The sequence below is a fragment of the Neophocaena asiaeorientalis genome, unplaced genomic scaffold (assembly GCF_003031525.2).
Source record: "Neophocaena asiaeorientalis asiaeorientalis breed wild unplaced genomic scaffold, Neophocaena_asiaeorientalis_V1.1 scaffold64, whole genome shotgun sequence".
Classification (NCBI taxonomy): Eukaryota; Metazoa; Chordata; class Mammalia; order Artiodactyla; family Phocoenidae; genus Neophocaena; species Neophocaena asiaeorientalis.
This window is the reverse complement of record NW_020185334.1, coordinates 4,821,147-4,831,735: the sequence shown is the minus strand read 5'-3', so window position 1 is coordinate 4,831,735 and position 10,589 is coordinate 4,821,147. Positions and strand designations below refer to the sequence as shown.

General features: G+C 43.0%; 1 protein-coding gene across 1 annotated transcript; it reads left to right on the top strand.

Annotated features, from left to right (window-relative positions):
* Positions 1–4,142: 4,142 nt before the first annotated feature.
* Positions 4,143–4,892, top strand: LOC112393299 (histidine triad nucleotide-binding protein 2, mitochondrial-like). Its single transcript, XM_024735449.1, has 2 exons — positions 4,143–4,230; positions 4,489–4,892. The coding sequence occupies exons 1-2, from the start codon at positions 4,143–4,145 to the stop codon at positions 4,890–4,892; spliced, it is 492 nt and encodes a 163-aa protein (XP_024591217.1).
* The last annotated feature ends 5,697 nt before the right edge of the window (positions 4,893–10,589 follow it).

Genomic DNA, 10,589 nt, shown 5'->3' with positions numbered 1-10,589 from the left:
GACATTCTATAAAGTAACTGAAAGGTTGAGTGACAGCTCTCAGGTTCAAGGAGATTGTAGAGTCATGACAACTGAATGCACTGTGGGGTCCCAAGCTGGATCCTTCACCCAAAAAATAATTGTTATGATGGTCATTACCGGGGACACATGATGAAATGAGTATATGGACTGTAGATTAGATGAAAATTCTTAAATTCAATGTTAAATTTCTTGAATTTGATAGCTGTACTGTGATTATGTAAGAGACTCTATTCTTAGGAAATACACATTGATGTATTACAGAGTAAGACATCAAACATGCAGCAACAGTCACATGGTTCAGAGCTAATATATCTATATTTTTGCGTGTGTGTGGATACACACACACACACACACTCACACAGAAAGAAAGCAGGGCTGCATTAAGCAAACATGGCAAATAACTAAAAGTTGTTAAATTGGTGGAAAGGGGGGTTTAGCATTTGCAACTTTAAATTTGAAATCATTTCAAAATAAAAAGTTTTAAAAATAGAGCCCACCTCTCCACCACACACACATACACATGTATCTGTTACTGTAAAGGTTTTCTGGGAGAAGTTAGAATACAAACAGTTTGAATATTAGGAGAAAAGTGTGAGGATGAGCCATGGAAGCACCTTCTCATAAATATTGTTGGAAGTAGTCTTTCTACAATGACAGACTCCAGGAATTCTGTGTCCATCAGGGTAATTCCACTAAAGAAATTTCAGATGGCTGCAAAGCCTTGAGAGTCCAGGGTGTAGGGTGATGAAGCCCTGGTTGGAAGGTTGATTTATGGCTGGCTTAACCTGCTTGTTACCGGGAACTTGCAGAGCAGCGGTCTGGGTCAAGGAGGTGTGCCCTGCACTGTCCCTCTGGAGGGAAGGAGCACATGCGCTATCCTTTAAGTGTTGCATTCCCAGGGGTTGAGGTTAGCAAACCATCTTCTCTTAGTGCATCAGCATGGCATGTCCGCAGTGGCTCCGCAGTCTCTTGTGAAGCACGTGGAAGGAAAGTTGGTTCTTCATGCAAGCTCTGGCATCCATACAGCACTCATCTGTGACTCACGAGATTTTAAGTGTGCAAGCTTGCTTTTCCGGTAGACTCCAGGCTGAGGCAATGCACCCATGTACACTGTTAACAGAGCCTTCTAGGAAGGGGGGTGGGGTGCTTGCTAACCAGCTCATTAGAGTGAGAGAGAATGATGCTGTTGTTGAACCAGTCTTAAGAAAAATCTCAGTGGGATCTCCCTTAACAAACACCTGTAATCTGGGGTTACACCAACACACAGCTAACTCTTTACATAGACCTTTGTCGTGCTCTCATAAGCATCCTGGGGAGGTTACACAGGAAGAAAAATCAGACTTTTATTACTTAATCACATCATTCAGTGTTAGAGGTTTTTGTTATCTCATAAAATGCTTTCCAGGGGTAGGGAAAGGGGTTTGGAAGAAAGTTTATTGACTTGCCTTGTTTCCAATTTCATGAGCTTTCAAACAAAAATACTGTGTCCTCTTTTTATTTGTTGATTTTTAAAAATACGGCTTTTGTGCATGGCTGGTTCATTTTCAAGGCCATTTTGTTTTGTCCTAATATCAGTATGCTTTGAGAATTATTTTTCTTAAGTGTAAATGGCATAGAGGGCTATAAATCATCCACATGTATTTGACTATGACAGTAATTGTTTTTGAGTGTCGTAGATCAAAAACACAGCAGAGGATGGAGCCAGTGTGGATCCAGCAAGCTTTCAAAGGTATTTGCTTTAAAAGAAAAATGAAGTCCTAAGACTAAGGCTTCTAGTTTTCAAAGTGCTGTGCAGAATTTCAACCTCATGATCTTTTATCAACTTTGAAGGGGGGACACGGTTGTTGTCTTTGCTTAGTAACAGTTTTAAAAGTTTCCATTTTTGTTTCCATGGATAGTGTTGTGATTGTTTTTCTCACATGGTTTGAATTGTTTTACGGGGGGATCTCCATTCAAGCTGGGGTGCAGCTTCTTCATTTTGTACCTCGAAAAGAAGTCAAAGAACAAGAGAAAAGGATTTTATTTTGTTTTTTCCACAAAGACTAGACTAGTGACACACCTAGGCCCAGCGTGAAGCTTTCTAGCATGGAGTTCACTTTCCATCTGTATGACTTATTTGGCAGAATAATATGGTCCCAGGGTTTCTTTTTTTTTTTTTAATTAATTTATTTATTCATTTATTTAATTTTGGCTGCATTGGGTCTTCGCTGCTGCACGCAGGTTTTCTCTAGTTGCTGAGAACGGAGCCTACTCTTGCGCTGCGCAGATTTCTCATTGTGGTGGCTTCTCTTGTTGCGGAGCACGGGCTCTAGGCGCACAGGCTTCAGTAGTTGTGGCACATGGGCTCAGTAGTTGTGGCTTGTGGGCTCTAGAGAGCAGGCTCAGTAGCTGTGGCGCATGGGCTTAGTTGCTCCGCGGCATGTGGGATCTTCCTGGACCAGGGCTCGAACCCGTGTCCCCTGCACTGGCAGGCGGATTCTTAACCACTGCACCATCAGGGAAGTCCTATATATTTTTTTAAGTTGGATAATTTCTAAATTTCTTTTATTCCCCTCAGCCTGTTGTACCATGAGTGCCTCTCTCATGTGGCAGGAGCAAGTCTCAACCGAGAGAGTGAGAAATAGGCAGAAGGCTTTCTCTTTGCAGACCTTCCCATAGAATACATTTCTTCTCATCACTGCTCATAGCAGGGACAGAAAAGGAGATAATTTTCCTTCTCTTTCTTGTTCATGTTCTGGCAACTGGACAACTTTCCCTTGGGACCAAAAGCATTAAGGCTGACCCTGTGTTTCCTCAACGTGGCAGATTGACTTTGGTTAAAAGAATCCAGTGAAACTCCCCTGGGAACACCAGGGCCACTAACTCTCTTTCCAAAATGCTGATTTACCTACATGGTTCCTCCATACATGGTACTTTTTTCCACCAGTTCTTTTAATGGCACTGAGCTCTGGCTGTATGGTAAACTATGTCCAGCCATTTACTACATTAAGAAAGAAGCAGGTATTTATTCCATTCGGTGAGGTGCTGATTGGTTGTAAAACGTCCTTGTAAAATCTGTTCTTGCTGTTAACCTCATTTGTATGAAGAAAAAGTATTTGGGATTTGCCAAAATTGCTGAACGCGGGGCAGAGCAGTTGCTTCGACAGCCTCATGTTTGTTGAATTATTAGAAAATCCTGAGCCTGCAAGAACCCCAGGAAGTCTTCTAGTGTGTCCCTCTGGCTCTGGGTGAATCAGCCACTCGACATGGTCATGCATGTTACTGGGGCTTTCCTGTCTCATATCCATGCATCTCCTGGGAGCGAGATTACAAGACTTCTCTTTGTAACCTAATATGATACGTATCAACTTAGGCACCAAGAATTCATCCTAAAAACTAAGCTGACATCTTTCTGGACTGACTTAAAGCCAATTTTTGGTTGTTTTCTCCTCAGAGATAGAGAACTTTGATCTAATAACACTCCATATATTACTCAGCCACCCTGAGGGGCCAATCTCGGTTCCTTTAACTGTTTCTCTCCTCTGCTCTTTTCCAAATCTATAACCACTTTAGTTTTTGTCTTCTTTAAATAATATATTCTTTAGATGTCTGTGACTCATTTGTTTTAAGGTTTTTTTTTTAATTGAAGTATAGTTAACTTACAATGTGTTAGTTTCAAGTGTACAACAAAGTGATTCCGTTATACATACATACATATATATATATTCTTTTCCAGATTCTTTTCATTATAGGTTATTACAAGATTTTTTTAACATGCAAAATTTTGTGCTGCTTCAGCTCCCGTTTCCACTGTTTCCTTCTTAACCTACGTGCCAGCTGTGCCTCATTTAGTCAGGCCAAGAACATACACGTTATTCTATGGTGGCACAGCCCTGGTGACAGAGATGGCTGCAAAAAATACATACAAAGAGAATAGAAAAAGGATCAGGCATATTAACCTGTGTTTCTGTCTAGAACACAGACTACAAAGTATATACTTAATAAGTGAATTCTGCATAAATAAAATTTCATTCCTATGTTATTTTCCTTGCTGCCCGTACCACCTTTATTATTAATTTGAAAAACTTTCTTATTAAGATATTTTGAAATTTAAAAGCGATCCCGGCGCGGCCGAGGGGAAGATGGCGGCGGCCATACTGCTGGCCGCCGGCCTCTGCGGGGCGCGCCGGGCAGAGGCGGTGGCGGGGCCGCGGGCGGCGCAGGTGAGAGGTGGCCGTGGGGCAAGGGAGGGGTCCCGCGGCTCTGACGCCCTGCAAGGCGGGGGGCCGCGTTCCTCCCCGGCTCCCCACGGCGTGCGCAGCCCTGCCGGAACGTTGCCCCTCCCGAGGCTCAGGCTCCAGGGCTGTGCGGTGAGGTCCGACTGGTGGTCGCGGCAACCTCTCTTAAAGCCTCGCCGCAGGAGAAACGAATCAGCGATGGACGACGGCCTGCACAGGCCCAGGCACCGAGGTCGACACAGGGTCCGAGGAGCTGCAGGTGTGACTGTTGGGAATGAAGTGGCCAAGGCCCAGAAGGCAGCTCCTCGGGGAGCAGCTCCAACCATCTCCTCCTGGATCCTAGATCGAAGCCTCCCAGCTGACGTTCTGTATGAGGACCAGCAGTGTCTCGTATTCCGTGATGTGGTCCCTCAGGCTCCTGTGCACTTTCTGGTCATTCCTAAGAAGCCCATTCCTTGCATTAGCCAGGCTGAGGAAGAAGACCAGAAGCTTCTAGGACACCTTCTCCTTGTGGCCAAGAAGACCACAAAGGCTGGGGGGCTGGGAGATGGCTACCGACTTGTGATCAACGATGGGCAGCTGGGCACACAATCTGTGTATCACCTGCACATTCACGTACTTGGAGGCCGACCGCTGCAGTGGCCTCCAGGTTGAACCTACCAAATGACCAAGGACCTCAGACCTGGGAACTTGGATGGGGTGGGGAAAAACGGCACGCTGTGATGCTAATAAACTTTCTCGCCCTCAATAAATAAATAAATAAATAAAAGCAAGCTATCTCTTTTTTTTTTATATAACCTTAGGATGATGGAATGTGTTACATTGGAGATTTTTACATTAATTAGACAACTTCCTTGGGGTAGAGAATTAGCAATTTGGTTGATCTCCCAATGACTGGTATTTCCCAGGAGCTGTTGTGTTCCCCAGAGTAACACTGATAAAAAGAGACTACTCCCAGAATGCCATGGGCCTTTTCAGTTCAAACTAGGATGGGTGTAACTTCTTTACTTCCTGAAGCTATATCAGTTACAAATATGTGGAAACAGAGAAGATTAAGCTATTATGGAGAATTTTCTTCTGAATAATTCATATTATTTTTCCTGTGTAGAACTGTTCATTCTCCCCATCCCCTAGATATAAACTAAATATTGAAGGTTCATTACATTTCTTATGAATATCAGAATTCTGACCATGATGTTAGCTTTGGGAACAGGATGAGTTTTTAGTGTCCCAATAAACAGGATGTAATAAAAATTTTATAAAGAGCCAACTCTTTGCCATGTACTTTGAACATTATGTTTCACTAATAGTGTTTTTCTATTTTTCAACACTTGAGGGAAAGTAACTTACAATCTTAGCTTAATTATGCACGGTTCTGAAGTAAATCAAGATCATCCTTTCAAATCACGTGTTTTAGTAAAATTCGTCCTACTCTCAACACCCTCAATTTTTATTTTATTTTTTTTTTGCGGTACGTGGGCCTCTCACTGTTGTGGCCTCTTCCGTTGCAGAGCACAGGCTCCGGACGCGCAGGCTCAGCGGCCATGGTTCACGGGCCCAGCCGCTCCGCGGCATGTGGGATCCTCCCGGACCGGTGCACGAACCCGTGTCCCCTGCATCGGCAGGCGGACTCTCAACCACTGCGCCACCAGGGAAGCCCAACACCCTCAATTTTAAATCAATGAAGTTTTAGGTTTTCTTATCTTACTGATAAATGTCTTCCTTTCTGGAAGCTTTCCCGGTAAACTGGCTTTCTGCATGATTTGGTTTTCCCTTGTTGAATGCAGGGCCATCTTGCTCAGTAGGAAATGAGCTATATGAGGGCCAGTGGCCAAGGAGCTGATGTTGTTCAAGCCTGTCTGGTTCAGGGAACCCCTGGACTATTTACATGTACTTGACCACTTGACTTGTTGATCTCCCCTGTTAAGTAACTCCTCTAGCACCCTGGGTATTTCTTCTCCTGTCATTTTCCTGGAAATGGCTTAAGGTTCTATGCTTTCTCATATACATCAAATAATGGCTTGAACCTGGGCATAGAATAGATGGAATTCTATTTAAGTGCCCACCATTTTATCCTCATGTCTTCTCCTCCAAGAGATATGAGTCCCTGGCTTCTCATGGCAAAACATCCAGAAACCTAATCTTCTCTTCCTTCCTCTCTACCTCCTTCACCCTTTTAAAAAAGTCTTAGATAGATAGACAATTTTTTAGAGTACCGTGCTATACAGTCTGAGTGCTTTAGTGGGGGAGGATTAAGAGGGACAATTTTAATTACTCAAGTATTTGTTGGGTGTCTACTGGATGCAAGCTACTGAGGTCAACTGAGGTCAAATTTTTGCATCTGTCGCCTCTAAAATGGCAGCGGTAGAGGACAAGCTGAAGCAAAGGTGTTCTGACTTGGTGTACAGATGCTATCAGAGATGACTTCACAATGGCATAGAGCACTTGGGACATAGGCTATAGGAAACAGAGCAAACAAAGTTGTGTCCTTCAATGAAGAGTGACAACCATCCAAGAATGGGGGAACTCTTTCAAGACTTTTTTTGAGGAAGAAAATAGAAGTGTCTATTGGCCAGGGCAGGTGTTTACCTGGTTGAACAGGCTTCTTAATATAGACAAAACCCAAACATTCAGGAAGACAGTGTACTGCTGCCGAGGTGATGGGACAGATGGGGCATAAGGAATCTTTTTACTTATATTGTCACAAATGCTAAATCTCTGGAAAAAGAAATAATAGCTAGTGCTCATGGGGTATTTACCATGTGGCAGGATTTATTTTCATCCTTTTGTATACTATCTAATTTAAACTTCACAGTAACCCCTTAAAAGTAGGCACTATTATTATTATTTTTCAGACAGGGAAACTGAGATACAAAAAGCATGAGTACATTGCCTAAATCCACATAGCTCACAAAAGATGCAGCCAGGCATTCAGGTTCCATAGAGCCCTTAATCAGAAAGTGGGGCTCCTTGGGATCATGTTTCCTGTGCTACAACTTGGGAGAAAGAAGCACAACATCTTTCTTTTTTAAATGTTAGTTTCCTAGAGAATTAGGGTGGTTTTATCTGCTTGAATACAGGTACCCAATCATATATGGGAGCGCATGATTGTTTTTAATGAGTGTAGACATTTCCAGGGAATTAGCTTGGAAACTTTTCTGCCTATGAAGCTCTTGTAGGTGGTTTTGCTCTTCTAGAAAAACGCGTACTCTAAAGTTTGCAAAGCAGAGCCCTGGAGCTCCCCTGGGAGAGTGGAAAGAAGTTTCCTCTTAAGCTGATTGAGTGAAAGCACCAACAAAGTGGCATTTTATGGAAGAGGCTTGATCAAAGCCAGTGAAGCTGAGTATAATTCCTTAAATGTATCTTTATGTAAACAGGGGGGACTCAATACGATTTAAAAATAACACAGTAGAGTAAGTGAAACAATTGGAGATATGCATCTGATTCAAATCGAATTCAGCCACTGCAACAAAATTATCTGATGAGGGAGATTTTGTGTCACATGTTCAAAGCTTTCTTTAAGTCCTTAAGGGGTATCAAAATAATCAAAGTGTTTTCTTTGCTCTTAGCTATCTTGTGAAAGAATCATAAATGGTTAAAACGTTTATGTTGATCAGAAACCACAGTTGGGAAATGAAAAGAAAGTGTTTCTGTGGACAAAACAGGGAGGGAGGAGACTCGGTCCCTTATTACAGCCTTTCTCTTAGAACTGTAAAGATCTCTCTGCCTCAGATCCCGACTCTGGGGTATCAGAAGCTCCTTGGAGGAGTGTGTCTTTTAATGTGAAGAGAATCAGAATTGGAAAAGGGATTTCTAAACTTGACTGATCATTGTAATCGCCCGGAGTGCTTTTTGAAAGGCAGAGAGTTTCAGGCGCCTCCCCTGGAAGTTCTAATTTAGCAGGTCCAGAGTGGACCCTAGGAAAAGGAATTTTAACAAATCTCCCAAGATGAGAGTCTTATAATCAACTAGGACTTGGGAGCCACAATCTAGTGCACACATTTTACAGATGAGTAGGCTGATGCTTGGCAAGGATAATTAAGATAATCAATTCCTATTGTACAGGTGAGCTGAAGCTGGGATAAGCCCTTTCTTATCTCTTTTCTATTTTTCTCTTATCTCTTTTCTATTTTTCCCTTCCCCCTCCTCCTCTGCTTCCTCCTTCTTCTTCCTCTAGCTCCAGTGCTTTTTTTCAAGTCACTGAGTACATATACATTGGCCAGTTAGGGATGAGCGTCGTTTGTGTGTGTGTCTGTGAATGTGTGTGTGTGTGTGTGTCTGTGTATGTGCAAGCCTAAGGTTGAGGAGCTCTCGGTGGAAGATGCTAAATATTGGGCTATTAATCCGAAGTGTTGTCAGATGAGTAAAAATCCCTGACTCTTGGAACTAAAATGTTTATCCTGTGAAAATATAATTATTTAGTGCACAGTCTCCTGGGAGAAGTAAAACACACACACACACACACACACACACACACACACACACACACAAGAAATAAGATACATTTTCCAAAGAGCTGTTCAAGAAAATATTAAATTTACTTTGTCCAAGGCTTACAATCATGTAGAAGAGTCATGACTTACATGCTAGAAAAGATAATTAGACAAGGTAGTGAAAAAGCATCCTTTTTCCTTGCATTTTTCCCTCCCCAATCCATTTTCTCCCCTAGTGGATTTTGAGCTCCTGAGGTCAGGGGCTGTATCTTACTCCGACTTAGATCCCTAAATGCCTAGCCCAATGTCTAACGTATAATAACAATGATCATAATAATGATTTATTGAGCATTTATTTACTTATGATCCTATCATATAGGTACTGTTATAACCCCATATCCCATATGGGGAAATAGCTATGCAAATGCCATCTGGCTTTTTAGTGAGTGTAGAGGAAGCACCGCCTCTAGCCTGGAATGGACAAGATGTTCAGGACCAGATGGGACTTTTTCCAAGGCTCAGGGGATGGGATGGGTCAGATGAAGAAAAAACTGGGGCAGGATAATGCCTGGCAGAAGGAAGGATTGCCAATCTCCTTGAGAGGGTGGGAACGCATCAAGGTAAGCATGCTTGAGAGTCACGTGCAGGATGTCTCCTTGGAGGAGGTTTGGGCAGAGAGACAGTGGGAATTTGGGATGGACCCGGAGATGGCCTTGAAACCTCGGTTGAGAACTTTGGCTTTTATTCTGTCCACATTAAGGAGCCCGAAGGCTTTGAGCAGGGGCACATCATGTTATAAAGTGCTCTTCTAGGATGACTGTGTCATGAGCATGGGGAAATCTGAGGCACCACAATTTGAAGTCCCTGTTCAAAGAAATAGGGAGATTTGGAGGAAACACCAGTTAAAGGGGAGAGAAGGGGATGAGCCTATCCTTGCCTTGATTGGGTTGGGATGCCCATGTCAGGTGGCTGTCTTTCAGGCAGCTGGAGCTATAGGGCTGGAGACATATATGGAATGTGGATTTCTCAAGCTGATAGTAAATGAGATCTCTGAGTAGGAGAATAAGCAGCAGGAAAAACAAAGGGTCCAGGGCCAAATCTTGTGCACCTGACATATTTGGGAAGCAAATAGTTAAACAGAGTCTGGCATGTAATAAACATTTACGCTTAATTAAAAAAATACCTTCCTGTATACGATTAACTGTTTCATGTGCTCATCTCTTATGTGTGTGTTTATCCAGAGAGATTTTTTTTCCTCAGCTGCTTGCAAGACATTCCCACCAAGTTATTTACCCTCTGGAAATCTCGCCAGAACCTCAATCTTAATACTATTTCCCTAACTTGGCTTTTTAATTTCCAAACTTGTCTTCTGTTCTGTGTCCCCTATTTCTGCAACAGCATCTTATCTTCCAGGCTCAAAACCCTTGACTTCCCTTTGTATTCTGCTTGTTTCCAAGGCCCAGAAGGTTGACCTCTTTGTACTACTGGTAAGTGCCCAGTCTCCTCTCCCACGCTGCTGGGCTTAAGTTTAGGCCCCCAGTACCTCTACCTGGGGATGCTGCAATAACATCTTAATCCATCTTCCCAAGTTGACACACCCCTCCCTTGAATCCATCATACACGCTGCTACTACCAGATTCATCTTTTGGCATCTGATCTTCTGACTCACCTGACCATCTTTAATCCTTGCACAGATTGAATTTGCTGACAGTAGTGGTTTTGTATGTGGTCTCCCAAATGAAATCTTGTCCAGGAAGTCTAGTAGGTCAACTAGATAAAAGCACTCTGCTCTGGTCACACCAGGAGAGTATCCCGGATCCTTGCCCATTCTGTATTCCTAACACCCAGAACTCAGCAGAAGAGATTTTGAATAAATGCCAATTTTCTGAGCCTCCTAGTCATGGTCCTCTGAAATCTC

Bases quoted from the DNA above. Each gene is read 5' to 3' on its own strand.
- LOC112393299 (XM_024735449.1), top strand. From the start codon at position 4,143: ATGGCGGCGGCCATACTGCTGGCCGCCGGCCTCTGCGGGGCGCGCCGG. The intron at 4,231-4,488 runs GTGGCCGTGGGG...ACAGGGTCCGAG, and splicing joins GCGGGCGGCGCAGGTGAGAG to GAGCTGCAGGTGTGACTGTT.